This window comes from Macrotis lagotis, chromosome 1 (assembly GCF_037893015.1).
Source record: "Macrotis lagotis isolate mMagLag1 chromosome 1, bilby.v1.9.chrom.fasta, whole genome shotgun sequence".
Classification (NCBI taxonomy): Eukaryota; Metazoa; Chordata; class Mammalia; order Peramelemorphia; family Peramelidae; genus Macrotis; species Macrotis lagotis.
Window position 1 is genome coordinate 367,474,253 of NC_133658.1, and position 21,053 is coordinate 367,495,305.

General features: G+C 36.2%; 1 protein-coding gene across 2 annotated transcripts; it reads left to right on the forward strand.

Annotated features, from left to right (window-relative positions):
- The first annotated feature begins 11,861 nt into the window (after positions 1-11,861).
- Positions 11,862-20,599, forward strand: DRD1 (dopamine receptor D1). 2 transcript variants are annotated; one of them, XM_074212381.1, is made up of 5 exons: positions 11,862-13,229; positions 13,818-14,924; positions 15,672-15,956; positions 16,687-16,812; positions 16,929-20,599. In XM_074212381.1, the coding sequence occupies exon 5, from the start codon at positions 17,457-17,459 to the stop codon at positions 18,798-18,800; it is 1,344 nt and encodes a 447-aa protein (XP_074068482.1). In that variant the 5' UTR covers positions 11,862-13,229; positions 13,818-14,924; positions 15,672-15,956; positions 16,687-16,812; positions 16,929-17,456; the 3' UTR covers positions 18,801-20,599. The 2 variants fall into 2 exon arrangements, with proteins under 2 accessions (XP_074068482.1, XP_074068481.1); XM_074212380.1 differs by having other exon boundaries at positions 16,687-20,599.
- The last annotated feature ends 454 nt before the right edge of the window (positions 20,600-21,053 follow it).

Below are 21,053 nucleotides of genomic sequence, written 5' to 3' on the forward strand. Positions count from 1 at the left end.
GGAAAGTGAAAAAATAAGGTTGACCCTGAGATTGTGTATTATAGTTTTTGAATGAGTGGAAGAATTTTGTTAATCTCAGGAGTACATTTTAGAGTGTGTGTATATATATATATATATATGTTGAGATTGAGAAATTCTTGAAATATCCAGTTAGACATGTCTGATGGAAAGTTTGTGACTCAGGGCTAGAATCAGGAAAGAGACTAGGATGGTGTGTGTGGATGTGGAAGACATGCACGGAGAGGATAATTGAATGCATTTGAACTAGAGAAATCCCTAGAGACAAATAATAGGAAACTAAGTGAAGAGATCTTTAAACTCTAGTATTCTAAGTGAAAATGACTTGAACATAAATTTAAACTAATCAGTTTTGTTTAGGGTGAATGCTGACTGTGAATGACCCTTTAATTTGAAAGATCACTTGATAGCTTCAAAATGTGTTTGATGACTTATTATCACTGATCCCCAAAGAAATCAAACTGAAACTGTAATTTCTTAATGTTAGAATTTGATGGTTTGTTTTGACATTATCTTTGCTATGGTGTCCCCATGAGTTTGTTTTTCAATATAATTTATGTACTCATTATTCTCTAGAGTGAAGAAAATTCTCTATTTATATGGTATATCTAATTTTTATAAGTTTTATTTTTCTAATTTGTAAGTATATTTTAGTTTGCTGATAAATATATACCTACTGAAAAAATGACATATGCCTGCCCAGATTATATCTTTGAGAAAAAATTAAATATTGGATCAAATTTCCCATTATATCAAATCTAAATTCACTAGTGGACAGAGCTAAGAAAATAGTGACAGGAAGAAAATTTCCTTTGCCTAATCCCCTGCTGGATCTCTCTTCCCGCTCCCCCCCCATAACCAAACAACACAACTCTTCTAAACAGATCTAGAAAATGCACTTGATGGAATCCTGACTGGTAAATCTAAGAAAAACTCATAATGTATTGTTGTCAACCTAAATTGTCATCTGGAGAGAGGAATAGGATCTGGCCAGGAGCATACCTCATGGAGCATTCTGGCTCAGATAGAGGTTGTGCATCTGGGAAAGAAGAGGTTCCATGTCCAGCATGGAAAGGTCTAAACTTATGTAGGGTGCATGAACAGGTGCCAAGTGACCCTCACCACCCAGCTTCATGTCACAAATGCAGGTATAGAGAAGATTTCTATGCCTAAGAGTGGAAATGCAGGGTAAAGAGCCAAGATAGACTCTATCCCGAATACTGAATAAGAAGAATGTTCAGAAGCAAAAAGGCAAGTAAAGATCAGGATTCAGTCCCACCTTTTATCTCAGTCTGAAGCTTGAAGAGGAATAACCAAAGAAGGAAGCTGAAACCAAAGGGAAACTTACTAGTAGTTCTGTCACTGAACCATCAGAACTATCCAGTTGATTTAAAGGGGTTCATTCTGTTAGAAATGTAGGACAGGAACTTGCAGAGCTTAGACCAGTGGGGCAATAGATACCCCTTGATAAGACCACTTTGGGAGCATAGAGAGCTTGTAGATCCCTAGACTGAACTGTCCTTGAGAGCTTGGGGTTAGCACAGTATTCAGTAATTCCAAGAAAACAGCAGCAAAACCAGTCCAAAAGTGTACTGAACCTTGTGCTAAATCAAGTCTGAAATTAGAGTATGATGGAAAAGAGAGCAAACTAAAACTAAATTCACAATAAACAATCTATTATGGTGACAGAGATGCTCAAACTACCAAACAAGGAGAAGAGAATGACTTGAAAACATCTACAAGAAATACCACATCAACCCATCACAGAGACAATTAAGTTAGAATTACCAGAAAGAATAAATCAGAAGTGTTAATTTTTGCAAATAATTGAAATGAGAAAAAAATAACTAAAGAAATGAGAACTATGGAAGAATAGGATTGGAAAGGGAAGGGAAGAGGAATACACTGAGGTTGGGAAAAAGAGGAAGAGGACCATAAAAGAAAATTATATTACATAATTGAGCACATAAAAGTATAAATCTTGGCAAATAATTCTTTTTTTGGGTGGAGAGTGGTTGACATTTCAATCTCACTCTCTTCTGACCTTATCTAAGTAGGGAAAAGCATATACACAGAATTGTTTTTGTTGGTCCTAGAAGGCAGAACTAAAAATAATTTTATGGAAGTTGGTAGAAATGCAAGGGGGAACTTCCTAATAATCAGAATTATCCCATATTTAAGTAGTAATAGGTTCTTCTCACTAAAGGTCTTCAAGTAAAGGCTAGCTGAATGCTTGTTAATAATACTATAGAAGCATTTTTCTACCCAGATAGGTTTTGGGACACATAGCCATTGAGAACTGCCCAATTTTGAAATTTTATGACTCCAAAGCACAACTTAGATTCATATATTATGTATATATATATATATATGTGTGTGTGTGTGTGTGTGTGTGTGTGTGTGTGTGTGTGTGTGTATGTGTGTATGTATGTATGTGTATATATATGTATGTTTATGTGTATGTATATATGTGTGTTTATGGGTATGGATATGAAAATTATTTGTCTTTACCCTTGTTTACTCTATTCCTCATGTTGCTTCTCTGCAAATAAGTATCTATTTATCTTCTCTAAGGTTTTGTTCAAGAATTGTTGACTCCAAAGCATCTTTTCTGGTCAACATCATTTTAGCCTAAAGCAAACTTTGTTAATTTTTCTTGTTTAGTATTCACTTTGCATATAATATGTTTCATTGCTTTCATTTTGAAGTTATCTTCTGTGTTTGAGAATTTTGTAAACTCCTAGAGGTCAGGACATGTTACTTATTTCAATTCAACAAATGTTTCTTATGAATTCATTATGAACTATGTGTTAAGGGATGCAAAAACAATTAACAAAACCATTCTGGCTATCAAATATTTACTTCTTGTTAGAGTGTATACCAAGTACATGGAAAGAATATGATTATTGTGTAAAAGACAGACTGATGTATTAAAAAGAGCACTGGACTAGGAATCAGAAGTTTTGTGTTTGCCACATTTTGCAACTCATTAGTTTTGTGTTTTTATAACAGTTAGCCACTTCTCTTGTTCTCATCTTCATAGATAATAGGGTTGTAATGGAACTTAGAAATCATTTAAACCTCCATATTTGTTTTACACATGAGGAAACTAAGAACTAGAGGAAATGTGATCTCATTAATTCTCAATGTGTTTAAAATAAAGGGATTGAACTAGAGGATTTTAAAGATCACTCCCAATGCTAACATCTTATAGAGATGGAAAGATTGCTTCAATTTTTTTTGTCTACTTGTTTAGCACTCAGCACAGGACAGAACACACATTTCATGATTCATAAAAACTTATTGAATGAACTTGAATTCCCCACCCATGATTTGTCACAATAGTCCTCTTATTAATGAAACATGTATTTAGGAGTCCAGGTATCTTGCAGTCCTAGATTATAGTTCTTGTACAATCAGAATTGCATCTTTTATTCAGTTTTAGAACTTTGGCAGGTTTGTAGAAATGACTTCCATTTGATAATCCTGTATATTTCAAGGTTTGCAAAGCTTTTTACTCACAATAATCCTATGAAGTAGTTATTATAAGTATTATTATTTTCATTTCACAAATGAACAAGCTAAGATTCAGTATCTTGTGCAAGGTCACCTAGCTAGTAATGCATGTTTTGTGGCACTAAGTCCATTGCTTGTCCCATATCATCATCTTGTCTTACTTAGCTTTCAAATTAAAAAAGATTAAAAATCATTAAATATATGGATGCTAGAAATGTCACATGAGGAATACCTGCTTAGACTTTCAGAACTTGTATTGAAAAAGTAGAATCTTGTTCAGGAGAGAATTGGTGATCAAATGGGAAATAATCTCTCTAGGTTACTGGCTTGAATGAACACCTTAGGAAAGCCCAATTAAAAGTCATTCTTGTATATAAGCATATCTATTGAGGATCAAGATGAGAAATTTTGTTTCTACCATTTTTTAAAAAGAGTAGATGTATAATACTATATTTATATAACACATTAGTGGTTAGGAAACTGGGTTGTAGGAAGGTAAAGTGTGTCTGAAAGGGGCACATTTCATAAAGAGCATCTAGAAACAAGGGTATTCACAGAAAGGTAGCCAAGACAATGAGGAGATTGGCAACTATTCAGTACTATGAATTTGGTTCTTGAACACAGTCTTCAGGTAAAGGGAAGTTTATTTTTTTAAAATATTTTAATGATAATAACATTTATTATTATGTGTAAAACAAAATGTTTAATGCTTGCAATTTTTATCTAATTTAGTCCTCATGGCAATCCTGGGAGGTAGATGGTATTATTATTTCTCTTTTACAGATGAGGAAACTGAGGCAAATAGAAGTTAGGTGACTTTTCCAAGGTTTTAAGCTATTAAATGTTTGAGTCTGCATTTGAATGCAGATCTTCCTGACTTCAGATCCAGTACTCTGTCCATGTGCCTGGTAGTTGCCCTTAGAAGGAATGAAGTTGGCTTATTTCTACTAGGCTTTTTTATCATAGATTCTATCCTTACTGAAACACTTACTGAAACAGAGAAGGGACTAAGTATTGTCACAGTTTCTCAATAGTTAGTAGGAAGGAATCATGACCTTATTTGCTATCCTGCATTTACCTCCCAAAGCCCCTGCCTATTTAGGATCCAGTGGGAAGAGACATAGAGATATATAGAGATACATGTAAGAAAAATATCTCTTCAGAAAATAGACAATTCTACAATGCTATTCCCAAGACTGGAGAGTCATTTAAGTCTTATTTTCATTATGTATGGGAACAATCATGAATATGTAAAGCAGGAATTCTTAATATCTTTTGTGTCATGAACTCTAGTGGAAATCTGGCAAAGTCTGTGAATCCTTTCTTGAAATAATATTTTAAATGCATAAAACAAAAGGCACATAATTACAAAGGAAACTCATTGCTTTAACATTTTAAGTTGTTTTTCAATCAATAAAAAGTTCATTTCCCTCTTTGCTACTGTTTCCTAAATGAAAATTAAAGAAAACTGAAGGATTTTAAATGAATATGGACAGTCAAACAAAACAAGTTCAATATTGACCCTGTAAATATATGTGTTTATACACATATATGGATATATATATGCATGCATATATGTATACATACATACATATATATGTATAAAATTCCTCTCTCTGTCCATAATCACTTCATCAAGAGGTAGGCTACATATTTGCTTATGAGTCCTTTGGAATTAAAATTGATCTTTGTAATGATAGGCATTTTTTCAGTCTTTCAATCTTATTTGTTTTTACCATGGGAAACCAATCATATTAAATAATTCTATATACATATAAACAGATATAACTTTGTTATATATGCATAAAGCACATGTATATGCCCATATACACACATATTTGCATATATATGCATGCATGCATACCTGAAAATTCATCGACTCCCAGAGTAGAAACCTCTGTGTTAATAGTGTCAAATTTATTTTGACTAGTTCAATATATTGTCATCAGTATTGATCTTTCCTCTTTAAAAAACACCACTACTGGAGTGGTTAGGTGGTGCAGTGGATAGAGCATGGACCCTAGAGTCAGGAGTACCTGAGTTCAAATTTGCCCTCAGACACCTAATAATTACCTAGCTGTGTGGCCTTGGGCAAGTTGCTTAACCTCTTTGTGTTGCAAACAACAACAACAAAAACCTAAAAAAGAAATACCACTACTATACAGTTTTGTCAATCTCTAAAACATCTGCTGCTGTCTTTCACCTCAGTGCTGAATCAGATTTATGCTCCATGACTACTGACCATGGTGCTGACTGATTTTCTTATGTGTTAGCATATATTATCCATTGAAGAAACTAAGTAGGGAGAAGAAAAAACTTGAATGATGAGAGTGTATTGTGTTGTGGTGTGGTGTGTGGTGTGGTGGTGGTAGTGGTGGTGGTGGTGGTAGTGGTGTGTGTGTGTGTGTGTGTGTGTGTGTGTGTGTGTGTGTGTGTACAGGTAATTGATTAACCTATAATTTCTTTCAAGGACCTGAAAGACTTTCTTATGGAGGAAGGATAGACTTATTCTGCTTTCCCCAAAGGGAAGAGCAAGAGAAATAAAGATAAATTGAAGAAGGAAAGATTTGAGGTCCAAGTTAGGAATTCCCTCCCTAAAATTAAAGTTCTCTACTTTCCTTCTCTCAATGAAATTGATACAAATTGGGCAATTATTCTGTAGTAGTTATTGTTTCTCCCATTAGAATGTAAAGTTTTAGAGGGCAAAGACTGTTTTTGTTTTTCATTTGAACCCCCATTAGTACAGTGTCTGGAACTGTTAGCAGCACCAGAAGTAACACCAACAATAATAACTAATGTATGTAATGCTGTAAGATTTCAAAGCACAGATAAATAAATAGTCTCATAACAATTATATATATAACTATTATTATCCCCCTTTTACAGATTTTCAAATCATAATTTTCCTGGGGACACACAGCTAGTAAGTATCTGAAGTAGGATTCAAACTTAGTTCTTTCAGATTCCAAGGCCCACTTTCTATCCACTGTACTATTTAGTTACCTAGTCATTTCTACAGAAAGTTCTCTAGAAAGGAAAAAGAATACCTTAAGTAGTGCTTTAAGTTTGTGGCTATTCTAAGAGCTGTTCAGCAGATAAATGACTTCAGTGTTGTCAGGGGAACACTTTTCACTAATATTAAACTCAATTTTAAACATTTCAATTTTTCATGGCTTTGAAATTATATAATGTAGTAAACTACCAATAACTTGTATTTTAAGAGCCTACAAATCAGATACTAAGGTATATTGAAAGTTGCATACATCAGAAAAAAGAAAAGAAAAACAATGCTTCCTATTCTTGACTTAGTCATGATTTTAGAGACAGAATTTAATTTGTGTGTATGGACTGATTTTCTATGAATGCAGGGATATAAACAAAACTATGAAATTATTTTTAGTGATGGTCAATTTAAATAATAACAAATAATAACATTCTCATGTCACATTTTAAGATTACAGGTCAGAAAAAATTGACCTAGAGACATAAAATACCAACCTCAAGGTTGCTTGTAAAAGTCAGGATTCAAACAGGAGTTTCTTAAGTCTAAGAGAATGTACTATCATGAGTCCATCCGTCATCTATTCAGTTACCAAAATGATTTTCCTAAAGTACCAATCTGATTATTTTATCCCATATCAATAAACTCCAGTGAGTCCCTATTACTTCTAAGATAAAATATAAAAATAATTGTTAGGTTTTTAAAATATTTCTTAACCTAGTCCTCTTTTTACCTTTTTAAACTTCTTTTAGCTTTTCTCTTCTCCATATTATGAACCAGTGACATTGGCTTCCATCTTTTCTTTTGTCAAGATCCTCCATATCCCAACTCTATACTTTTTTTATTGATTATTTTCCATGTCTGGAATGATCTCCTTTCTTACCTTCACCCCTTAGTATCCCTCAATTCCTTCAAGACTTTGGTAAAAATTAAACCTTTTTCAAGACTTTCTCTGTTCCCCCTTAATGTTTGTGCTTTTTCTCTATAAATACCTCCATTTTGACTTCAATGCATCTTGAATGTATATAGTTATTTTTTGTTGTCTTGCCCATTAGAATATTAATGAACTCTGTGAAAGCTGAGACCATTTTGACCTTTATTTGTGTCCACATGTGTCATGGGAAAAGAACATAAAGGAGGCCCATGTTACTGGATGATAGAGATCATGGAGAAGAGAAATATATAAGAATGTCGACAAGGTAAAAGGGAGGTAGATGTTAAAGACTTTAGAACCCAAACAGTTGATTTTATGTTTTACATTTATATGGAGCACAGATTCTGGCACATAGTGTGCTTAATAAAATGCTTATTGATTAATTGATGAAGTAGTTGGTTGAATGAATAAATAAATGATAAACTAGGTAGCAAGTTCTTATGAAAATTCAACTTGAAGTTCATATTCCATCTTCCATGGTATTGCTTTCTTTTACCAGTATTCTTTCCTCTCTTTCATAAGTGATAATATCATATATAGTATGTATATGTGCATTTGTTTATAAATAAGAAACCCTTTATTAAGTATATCTGGGGTCAGCAAAATTCCTCTCCCTCAGTTCAAATCTGGCCTCAGACATTTTCTAGTTGTATGATCATGAGCACATCACTTAACTCTGCCTGTTTCCTCAACTATAAAATGAACTAGATATATAAATGGTAAAACATGCCAGTTATGGTGAATGTTTGTGCTGTTGTGTATGGTGTGTGTGGTATGTATGTGTGGTATGTGTATGGAATATGTATGGGATGTGATATACATGTGTATACATGTGATGGATGATATATGTGTAGTGTGTGTTTGGTTTGTGTGGTGTGCATAGCTTGTGTAATGTGTGTGTTGTGTATGTTGTGTGTGTTTTATTTGTGTGTGTGTATGTGTATGTGTGCATATGGTGTATTATTCAATAAATTTTTTATTAAGCACTTGTCACTGTTTCTGGAGGTACAAAGAAAGCCAAAATACAATGTTTGCTGTCCAGGTGCTTACAGTATAAGATGGGGTAGGGAGAAACACAACGATACAAATGATTATGTCAAAATAAATTATATGCAATATAAAACAGCAGAGGGAAGAATGCTTGAATGAAAAGGGATTGGACTGGCTTCTTGTAGTGGTGGGAAGGTACTTAGGACTTGAAGGAAAGTCAGGAAGACTGAGAACAAAGACGATTCTATACATTTGGGATACAGTGAAATTGACTGGAGTCAGGAGACAGTGTCTTGAATGAGCAATAGTAAGGGGGACAGTGTCATTGAAAGAGAGACGGGGAGAGAATGGGAGAGAAACAGAGACACACACACAGACAGACAGACAGATAGACACAGGGACAGAGAGATACAGACAGAAAGAGAAAAAGACAAAGAGACAGAAAGAGACAGACAGAAGACAGTGTGTGTGTGAGAGAGAGAGAGAGACAGAAAAAGAGACAGAGATAAAGAGATAGAGACAGAAAAAGAAATAAGAGTTACTGAGGCAGAGATATAGACAGATATTCAGACAGAGAGAAATAGACATACAGAGACACAAAGACAGACAGACACACAGAGAGACATAGAGAAAAAGACAGAGATACTGAGAGACAGAGAGACAGAAACAAAGAGACAGACAGAGATACAAAGAGAAAGAGATAAAGACATACACCTTCCTCCCCAGATTAAAAAGGTGTGTTTGTGTGTGTGTGTGTGTGTGTGTGTGTGTGTGTGTGTGTGTGTGTGTGTGTGTGTATGTGTGTTGGGGGGAGGAATGATGAAGGACTTTGACTGTCAAACAGAGGATTTTATATTTGGTCTTGAAGATGATTCTCAAGCTATTGGAGTTTATTAAGTACAGGAGTAGTGCTGGTGGTGATGGTGGTGATATGGTCAGGCCATATTATCATTCAGGAAGATCCCTCTGGCAGTTGAATGCAGGATGGATTAGGGGAAGGAGGACCTCCCTTGTGGCAAGGAGAGAGTAAAAGTCTTTTTAAAAAATTTATTTATTTATTTTTGAATTTTTCAAATTTCCCCCTAATTTCATTTTCCTCTCCCCAGCCCCCCCAGAAGGCAGTCTGTTAATCTTTATATTGGTATACATTGATATAAATTGAATGTGTTGAGAGAGAAATCATATCCTTAAGGAAAAAAATAAAAGAAAAAAATTACATTAAAAAGATTATGTTTTTTTTAAAATTAAAGGTAATAGTCTTTGGTCTTTGATCAAACTCCACGATTCTTTCTCTGGATACAAATGGTATTTGCCATTGCAGATACAGAGAGAGTATAAGTCTTAAGAGAATGTACTATTATGAGTCCATCCATCCTTTATTAAGGTATCAAAATGATCTTCCTAAAGTACCAGTCTGATTATTTATTATCTTTATTATTTATTATTATCATCCCATATTCAATAAACTCCAGTGAGTCCCTATTACTTCTAAGATCAAATGTAAAAATAATTGTTTGGTTTTTAAAGTCTATCAGTCAATTGCAATAATCCAGGTGTTAGGTGATAAGGACCTGTATTAGGATGATGGTAATATCAGAGAAGAGAAGGAAACATACATAAGAGATGTTACCATTGTAAAATGGACAGATCTTGGCAAAAGATTTTATAAGGATAACACCTAGGTTGTGAGTGGGGATAGTTGCACCCTTGACAATAGTAGTGAAGCCAGGAAGAGGAAAAACTTTAGTGGAAAAGATGAGTTCACTTTGGGGTATGCTGAGTTTGAGATATCTATAGGACATCCAGTTCATGATGTACAATAGTAAATATGAGTCTAAAGGTTAGAAAATAAATCTGAAAGTATTCTGCATAGAGATGATAATAAAAATCATGAGAATTGATAAGACTATTATATGAAATCCATTAGAGGAAGAAAGGTGAAAGGCCTAGGACAGAGTCCCATGGAATACTCATGGTTAGTGGACATGACCTGTATGAATATCCAGCAAAGGAGGTTGAGAAGGGGTTAGATAGATAGGCACAAAACTAAACATAACATAAAAAAAGCATAATATCAAAAACCTAGAGAAGAGAATGTCAAGGAGAAGAGGGCCATCAACCAGTGTCAAAGGCTGTATAAACAAAAAGAAAGGTAAAGTTTGAAAAAAGCCATTAGATACAACATTTAAGAGATTGTTAAATAACTTCAAGGAGTCTAGTTTTAAATAAATAATGAAATTAGAAGTGAAATTATAGAGAATTAAGGGGGGAAACGAGAAGAAAGGAAGTAGAGGGCTTTCAGTGATGCTTCTGCTCTATAAGAAATTATGAAGGGGAAAGCTTCCGAGTAAAAGAAACCCTGGAAATACTTAAATGGATTGATGCTATGTGAAGTAGGCAGAACTAGAAGAGCACATTAACAGCAATATGGTCAGGATGATCAACTCGTAATGACTTAGTTAACTCTGCTCAATACAATGAACCAAGGCAATTCCAAAGGACTCATGATGAAAAATGCTATCCATCTTCAGAGAGAAGGAACTAATGAACACTGAATGTAGATTAAAGGCTATTTTCATCATATGTTTTGTTTTTGCTTTTTATTTTTTTGTGCATCATGGCTAATATGGAAATATATTTTAAATGATTTCATTTGCATATTCAGTATCAAATTGTTTACCTTCTCAAGGTAGGGAGAAAGGATGAAGGAGGAAATTATTAGGAATTGAAATTTTTAACAGAAAATATTAAAAGTAAATGCATTAATTTTTTAAAAGTATGAATATATGGAATAAATTGAACCTTTATGCACAATTTTTTTCCTCATAACTCTGTGAAATGACAATTATTATGAAAGGCAGCCTGGAACAGTGGAAAGAGTGCTGGATTTAAAGTCAAAGGTAATAGACTCAGATTGTACATCAAAAACTTTAGTTCTTTGATCCTTGGAAAACTACCTACCTCTTGGGGTTATTGTTAGGCTAAAATGATACAATACATTATTCTATTTTGAAAACCTTAAACCTTAACGTAAGGTTATTAGTTTCTCAATTGTGACAATAGGAGACACTGAGTCCAAGAGTTAAATGACCTATTGAAGGTCATGAAGCTGCATGTCAGAGTAAGGGTGAAAATCCAAATTTCATGCATCCAAGTCTAACATTTTTCACAATAATAAAAAAATTAAAATAAGTAAAGTTTATTGAGAAGAGAGAGATAGGATAGGATAACTTGATTTGTAACTTGTCCAAATTCAAATGATAGTAAGTTATGCATTTATGAATTTCTATTGTAAATATAATGTAATTCTTATTAGGAATTAGAATTCATCATAGTATTTTTCAGTATTTTAAAGTAATTTACATATATCTATGAGAGATACACATGAATTTTTATAATTTGTCCAAATCAAGTCTCACCTGAAATATACTTAGACATATTTTTTTAGAAATAATAAATGGTAACCAATTGTTTTCATTGTAGATCTCATTCCTGTTCCCCCATATCATTTTAAAATACATATTCGACACTGTAGTTCAATATCAGTAGTTGTCTCTATGTAATTATGCACCCACTTGCAATCATTCTTGTCACAAAATGTCAAGAAGCAGAAACCTTTAATAACAGATTGAACCCAGTCTAATGAAATTTCTTATTTATAGTGATAGTCTGCTAGTGAAATAATGAGATACTCCTGTGAAGTCTGCTATTGCTCCCTCTTGGAGGTCTAAGTGTCTCCTAGCCTGTAACCATATCCATATTTTGTAGAGGGCAAAAGATTTCCAGAGCCCTTGAAATGAAAAGTTCCTTTTTTGATTTAGTCAATTTTTTTTCCCCTGAATTATTTTTCAATCAACCATAGTAGTCAAGTTAAGCACATTTAGGACATAGCCTATCACAGAAGACTGGGTTTTCTTGTATCCTAAAAAAAAAGTGACACTGCCCCCTGTAATGCTGGCTTGTGTTGATTTCAAAGATTCACAGAACATTTGAATTGTTAAGAATATTAGAGAAAATTTATTCCACTTTGAATAGGATTACTATCTATAACATTCTTCACAACTGGTAATCCAGCCTCTGCTTCATGTAAAAGGACTTTGGAATCAGAGAATTGGGGCTTCAAAAGCTTTGGCTCTAATATATACTACTTATGTGACCTCAGACTAGTTTCTTAACCTTGTGGAATTCAGTTTCCTCATATAAAAGGAAAAAAGAATTGGATTCAATGATTTTTAAAACTGTTTCAAGCTTTAAATCCCATGAAAACCATGATATCCTGTGATGAGAAATTCATCCATTCTACTCTTTTCCCATCAATAACCAACATAATTGTCACCATTAAAAATAAAAAAAAGTATATTCCATTTTCTAGACTGGATAGGTAAAGGAAAGAATAAAAATAAATCTAATGATAATTTATCTTTAGAGGTAAAAACCTGGCATTCAGTTTAACTATTCAAGGTCATCTACATTACAAATGAAATGATGAAAAACAAACAAGGTATTTGGATCAGAAAATAACTTTACTAATGCTGAACTACAGTAAATATGTCTAAATATGTCAGTTGTTATCCTTGACAGTTTAGTGTTTTTTTTTTCCTTTAAAGAATTCTACTTTTCATTCCTATTGAGATGCAATACCTGACACATTCACTGACTCCATTAATTTCGAGGATGTTATAAATAAAATTCCCAGGGTGGAAGTATTGTTGTCCTCACATCATATAAACCACAGGAAAACTGAAAAGATTGCCAGCGAAGGAAACAAAGGTGTGTTTGCTTAGCTGATGTTTATGGCATTTTCTAAATCTTTCCTGTTAATTCTTTGTCCTCATTTATATCTTTGTTTTTGCTGGTGAGATTTTTGAGTAAAATGGGTGTTTTTGTTTCACTTTATATTTTCAAAGAAAAAAATGAGCAAAAGGTAACAGACCTAGATTAATTTACTCTGAAATGAATACTGAGGGAAGAAGGGCTGATTGATCTATCACTATTTAATAGCTTCTTTTTAGTCTCTTTCTTATTTCTTCAACTTATTTTTTTAAAAACCACTGACCTATATTTATAAGAAAGGCTCTTTCAGAAGGTATTTAACAAGATATGGGAGTATGACATAAAAAAGAAGACGAAAAACAATTTAAAAAGGGGAAGGAAGAAAAATGAGAGACTTAGAAAATGTTATTTGTTAAACATTGAACTCCTGAAAAATTTCATGTGACCCTCACTGTGAAGTGTTTTGAAGTGATGCATAGTACTGCATATATTCAATTTATAGTCTATGTTTGAGTAATATCTCTCTCTTTCTCTCTCTCTCTCTCTCTCACACACACACACACACAAACCTGTTATATAATCTAGTTTTTAATAGTATGAACCACCCAGAAATATTTCTTCACAGAATTTTCATGTCAAAAACCCTGAAGCTAAGTCCTCTTGTTATATCTCTGAGAACACTTCCCAAACCTTTCTTTTGCTATTATTATGTCCATTGTGGACATAGGAATGAAAGGAAAGTCTTGGTGTATTTGGTGTTTTCATAATATGAATGTTAGGCAAAGAAAGTGAATGAGAAATTCCTAGGCTATGTGGAACACAACATTTGAGAAGGCAGAACAAATCCCTGCCACTCATCTTTGATGCACAATTTACAATTCTGTATCCAAGAACTAGTAGTTGTGGAAAATAAAGTGATTCTTCTTTTGTAATAATAATAATAGTAAAAGAAGGATCATACCATGTGAGGTAGCTAGCCAAGAATCTATTAGGAAATACGGTTTGGTGACAAATGAACTGAATTAAGCTTAAAGAGTCTGGAATCCAATCCCAAATACTGTTATTTACTTTCTTTGTGGTTTAGCATGAGATATTTTACCTTTGTGAGTCTTAGACTTTTAATATGTAAACCATAAAAGTTGGAAGAGATTATTTCTAAAGTCCCTTCCCCAACAAAATCCCCAGATGCTAAAATAGATTTGGTTGTGTCATGAAGTGATGAGTCCCCCATCAATGGACGTATTCAAGTAGAGGATGGAAGAATAAATATGTCGTAAGGTATAGGATGGGGATTCTGGTTTTTGGTAACAGTTGGACTAAATTATTTTTGAAATTCTTTCAAACTCTGACGTTCTGAGTTCTTGTGATTTTGTGACCTTACTTCCCCTCTCCCACGCGCCCGCAGCCAAGCTAGAGTGAAAGTCTCTTCTTACCCCCAAGCTTCCTCAGTCCCCTAACCTGTCAATAGCCTAGAAAACTGAACCACACCATTAGTCGCCAGAGGGCGCCACGTGCTTACGTACCAAGGCAGACACTTGGAAGTTAAGAAGCTAGATGGCAAAGGCAGTGCCCGCGTGTACTGCATCCTGGGCAAAGCGGATCACCAGGTGAAGATGAAACGAACAGCACTTGGTCAGGTCTCTCAGAGCGTGCAGTCTGCGCTTCCCAGAGTGTGAGCCCTACTTCGCAAAGGTTTGTGAACAACCACTCCGCAGGGACTCTCCAGTGGGCTGGTGCATCCCTCACCCCGCTTTGTTGGTCGTTGATAGGGTACTTTAGTAAGGTTATGTATGTTTGCTTGGCTTTGTGTCCTATTGCTGTTGGGGTTGTGCCGGCCAGGGGTAGGATATTTTCGGAGGACTCTGTGTGCGTGCATGCGTGTGTGTGTGTGTGTGTGTTTGTGTGTTTATGTGTGTTTGTGTGTGTGTTTGTGTGTGTGCGTGCGTGCTTGCGTGTTTGTGTGTGTGTGTGTGTGTGTGTGTGTGTGTGTGTGTGTGTGTGTGTGTGTTTCATCTAACGGCGAAGTCTGTAATCCTGGAATGGGTGGTTTTGTTTCTTTGTGTGTCCCGGAGAGTCCTGCCCGATGTAGCATCTAAAAGTCCAGTCCAGAGAGGCGTTCCCAGTCTCCAAGTTGACAATGTGGGGTAAATGCATCAGGGAGGGCGGGGGTGGGGTTCTCTCCACCTGGAGAGAGTGGGTTTGAAATTAAGTTGAGGGAAGAGTTTCCAAAATCCTCTTCTTTGTGCCCAAGGAAGCCAGTCCCGAGTCAGAGGGAAAGGAGTGGGTTGGAGAGCTGGAAGGGGAGGGGAGAAGGAGGGCCCGGGAGTCCGCCCTCCGTGGGATGCGGCCCTTGGGGAAGGTACCGGGGGTGGAGGGTGGGGGTATGGGCAGAACCCATCAGAAGACAGGTCCCATTCGTTAGCTCCTGGTCCTTTTCAGGAAGCCTATCGTGCTGCGGAAAGCTCCCTGGCCCCCCCAGATTGGAGAGGTGTTGCAGAGCCGAGGTGGAGGGTCCCGATTTCCTGGCTGTAGTGCGGTCCAGTACGAAGCACAACCCGAGGGGCCCAGCTGTGACCCGGCCGCAGGGCGAAGGCGGGAAGAGCTTCCCTAAGGCCACAGACTCCCCGCAGAGTTTTGACCAGTCTTGGAGGGCATCACCCACCCAGAAGCTGAGAGAGGTCAGGCTCGGACCTCAAAGCTACTTGACAACCGAGAGCAGCCAAGGTTTGAGTCGAGTCCTTCCCGACATCTCGTTTTTTATTATCAGGACTAAGGGCACTGGGGAGACGTAAGGAAAAACAGAATTGTGTGTGTGGGGGTGGGGGGCTTAATGCCTCATTTTCATAGTCTCTGGGGAACTTTCCCTTGGTTGTCTCTTGAGATGAAGAAATCCCAGGTCCCGGAATAATAGTTTTTCCTATTGGTGAAAGGTCTAGCTCCTTGGGCTCTATTTCTAGTGAAACATACAAAGTGCATCCTGGCACTCTCCTCCCTAAATCTAAGGGGTTCCAGACTGGGTGAAACTGGAAAGGGGAGCAAGGCTTCTTTACTGCCCATATTTCACCTGCTCCTTCTTCCTCCTGGCCACCCAATCTCAGACTAAGAAGTTTATTTAAGGAGCATCTGGGGATCAAAAGTCATTTCCACTCCTCTTAATTGAATCTGGAAATTGAAAATGGAGACCTGACTTATTTTTTGAACTTCTGATCCAGACCCAAGGCCTTTGATTAGCCTCTGTTTGAGTTTGGTATTAGATCTGAAGCTACTAGGCAGGAGACAGACTGCTTTTTCAAGCTGAGGAAATCTTAGATTTACAGGTAGTCATAACTAGAGCATTCAGCTCCTTCAGAGAAGGAGCTCTAGATTTAATTCAGTTTAATTGTTAGAAAGATTAAAAAACTTGACTTTTAAAAAAGTCCTTAACACAAAATACCTTTGTTTGATTTGTTTCTAGAGCTAAGACAACTGTGAAATTAGCCAGCAAAGAAGTCCAGGGCTCTCCCAGTCCAGTAACAACATCAAGCATCCATCAGGAGGTCATATGGAGGATGTTAAACAACAAATAAAGGAACACTTCTTGGTGTGGATGTTGGAAAATTTTATTAGAAATCAAGTGTCATTTAATGTGACTAGCTTCAGTGGGACTGATGGGCCAGAGGAATGGAAACTAGATTCCTAGATTTTTTCTTTTCGTAGGATATTCACCTGACAAGCTCTCCTGTGTGGTGGGTATCTCTTTGTGGAGGAGACACAGACAGTGACAAGAGATCAGCCAAATACTGGAAAAGCTCATATTGGAATTGGAAAATGGAAATCTTCAGCAAATTCTAAGATGTCAAGGTAACTTTACTAGCACTCTTGTGGGACCCGGGTTCAATTCCTAACTGTATAATTTATTACCTATAGATCTTGGGCAAGTCACATCTGGACCTCAGTTTCCTCATTTTTAAAATTAGGAGATTCAATAGGTGAACGTGAAGTTCCCTTACAGCTCTAGTTCTTTGATTTTGTGACTTGGATTGTAAATTATAAATACCTATCCAAGAATCTGTTGCCAGTTGTTATTGGAATATAGACATTCATGTAAGGGAAGAAATTGTAATACAAGCTCTGGATCAATTTGGTCAATGATTTACAAAGGACTGATGGATGAGTAACCCTTGCAAGGGGCAGGAACTGAGAACACACTGAAACACACAATAGATTTTTCCCTCAGGAGACATAATGCCCTTGAATGAAACAACTATGGACAGAGGAGGGCTGGTGGTGGAAAGGGACTTCTCCTTCCGAATCCTTACTGCCTGCTTCCTCTCACTGTTGATCTTGTCTACACTTTTGGGAAACACATTGGTGTGTGCAGCTGTCATCAGGTTCCGCCACCTAAGGTCCAAGGTGACCAATTTCTTTGTCATCTCCTTGGCTGTTTCTGACCTCTTAGTAGCTGTCTTGGTCATGCCCTGGAAAGCTGTTGCAGAGATTGCAGGTTTCTGGCCCTTTGGCTCCTTTTGCAATATCTGGGTGGCATTTGATATCATGTGTTCCACAGCCTCCATTCTAAACCTCTGTGTCATCAGTGTTGATAGATATTGGGCTATCTCTAGTCCCTTTCGATATGAGAGAAAGATGACCCCCAAGGCAGCCTTCATCTTGATCAGTGTTGCTTGGACTTTGTCTGTATTGATTTCCTTCATTCCAGTGCAGCTGAATTGGCACAAGGCCAGACCCCTGAGCTCACCAGATGGGAATGTTAGTTCCCAAGGTGAGACAATGGACAATTGTGACTCTAGCCTGAGCAGGACATATGCCATCTCTTCTTCTCTCATTAGCTTTTACATCCCGGTGGCCATCATGATAGTAACATACACAAGAATCTACAGGATTGCACAGAAGCAAATACGACGAATCTCAGCTTTAGAGAGAGCAGCCGTGCATGCCAAGAACTGCCAGAATACCACAGGAAATGGAACAAATGTGGAATGTTCCCAGCCTGAAAGTTCCTTCAAGATGTCCTTTAAGAGAGAAACCAAAGTTTTAAAGACTCTGTCAGTGATAATGGGAGTGTTTGTATGCTGCTGGCTACCTTTTTTCATATTGAACTGCATGGTCCCCTTCTGTGAGACTGATATGCCTTCTGGGGAAACAAAGCCCTTCTGTATTGATTCGATTACCTTTGATGTTTTTGTGTGGTTTGGATGGGCAAATTCCTCACTGAACCCTATCATTTATGCCTTCAATGCTGACTTCCGCAAGGCATTTTCGACTCTCTTAGGATGCTACAGGCTCTGCCCCACTACTAACAATGCAGTAGAGACAGTTAGCATCAACAATAATGGGGCTGTGTTTTCAAGCCATCATGAGCCCAGGGGGTCTATTTCTAAGGATTGTAATCCGGTTTACCTGATTCCACAATCTGTTACCTCTCCACGAGACTCAAAGAAGGAAGAAGGTGGAGGATCAAAACCATTAGAAAAAACCTCTCCAGCTTTATCTGTCATTTTGGATTATGAAGTTGATGTATCTTTGGAAAAGATTAACCCTATCACACAGAATGGACAGCACAAGACCTGAACCGTAAGACAAATCATGCAAAATATGCTAGTCAAAACAAAAACAAAAATCTTACAAGATTCCCTTTTGTTTATTCTTGTTGAGAAACTAAACTATGGTGAGGTTTCATGCTCACAAAAGATCTGACTGCTGCTTGTACTCATTTGCAACTTTGTTTTATAACCCAGCTCATAATATTTTTGATTTGCAGGTATTTCTGTATAATTCATACTGAATGAAACAGAGACCCAAGAACAGGTCAGACAAGGAACACCTCATCATTTCTATAATTATTTATAGAAACTACTTTCTATCTTAGTGACTGAAAATAGGACAAGAAATCAAGATTGAACAGTAACGCTTAAAAAAAAATCACCACTCCCAGAAAGAAACAAGAGTGTTGAGTTTATCATGTATAAATAGGTGCTAACATGTTTCAAATTGAGTGTTCATATTGTAAAGTTAGGTAAATGCCTTCGTAAATTATTTCTGAAAAAAATGAGCCTTATAGTAAGAATGAATATTTTTAAGTTTGGGAGATGCTTTGTTAATACTGGTTTTATTTATTTATTGTTTCAAATGGCTATTTTTAATATGTTACAACAAATTTATCTTTATCTTATTTAAAAGTATTACCTGATGGGAGATTTCTGAGACCTCATGATTACATTTTTTTTGATCACTGACAGGTCAACATTTTAGTGTCAGTTAGTAATGAAGCTGTTGAGAAAAACCACACGTAGTTGGAATAAACTTGCTTGTGTATACCTCAAAAATTACAACAAAAGCTAAGAGGGAATAATGCTGAGTTGTGTAATTTCTTCTGAATTCATCAGAGATCACTACAGGATCAAATCTGACAAGGAAAAAAATGACAGCTCCTTTTTTTTTCTTCTAATAAGGATTTAAAAACAGACTGAATTGCTGCTATTCTTTTCATTACTTCCCCATTACAAAGAAATCTTAAGAAAACCATCAGCAGCTCTGTAAATACCTTCCACAGGAAAACCAACTTAAGAGGAACCTTGCTTCCTAGTTGAGATCTTAGCCCCTGGCAACAAGAAAGAATCAGACACTTGTATTTATGTAAAATAATTGACTTCTCAGTCTTTTCTTATTTCAAGTTTTAGCTATCTTTTTTTTTTTCTGGAACAAAACCAATGACTGATGATAGAAATGCATAGTGACTCTAATAAGTCTTGTTACCTACCACCTGTGTATTTACAACACGTATAGGTACAGAGCATACTCTGTGTGTTTTGCTTCTTTACCAAGGCCATATTCCTTTAACATACAGACTACTTTCCTATTTTACTTTTGAACCAGGAATCAAATCATTTTTTCAGCTTTATCCATGTTAATAGTCCATTGAACAAACAGCAGTGCCTCATTACCATCTGGGATTGAGATGTTTCTGGAGGGGGTGGCCAGGGAGTCCCACTATTTTCAGATGTGTGGCCAGCAGCAAAAAGTAACCGGGATTTCTTTTGTGGCTACAGATGCTTCCATTGTACTTTCAGCAAAATTCCTGCTTCTTTTATTCCTTCTGTACTGTAAAAAGCAACCTTTTTTGCAGCAACTTCCAGGTGATGGAATATCCTGTGTTCTCTAAGCTGGAAACTTGGTTCATAAATGCTTGACTGCATCATCTTTGGGAGGAATTGCTTAATGGAATACTGAGGGAGGGGGAAGTAAACATTTACTGAGAGAATATATCCTGCATCAGGTCTGTGTTATATATGTATTGTGAATGTTTTCCTAAGATTTTTTTTTTTGCTTGTATGCTTTCATACATATAATAAAATTATTTTGTGGACACAAATGGAAACAGAAGTATTTACATTTCATTTCTTAAAAACCATTGCTTGGGGGGCTTTCAGATTCAGACATCAGGAGAGAAAAAAATATAGCGTTTGCATTCAAGTAGCAGTCTGATGTAAGGGAATGGGTACTGGATCGGGATTCAGAGTGGATTCGATTGCATCTCAGTATTGGCATTTACGTTTCACATGACTCTGGTAAAGGAAACTTCAACTTCTGTGAATTTTATTTTCCCTTTATTTAGAATGTGCACACACTGCCCCAAGTCCCTTCATCTTAGGGTTGTTATGAGAAAGTACTTCTTTGTAAACTCTATGGTGATAGAAAAATCAGAGTTATTATTTTGATAAGTACATGGGTTTTTTTAAAGTAGAAATGTCTTCTTTTGGATGCTGTGCTACTGTTCAACACATATATTCAGAAGCAAAAAATGTGTGATTTCAAAAATATCTC

Excerpts from the sequence above, each read along its gene's own strand:
- DRD1 (XM_074212380.1), top strand. The coding sequence starts at position 17,457 with ATGCCCTTGAATGAAACAACTATGGACAGAGGAGGGCTGGTGGTGGAA.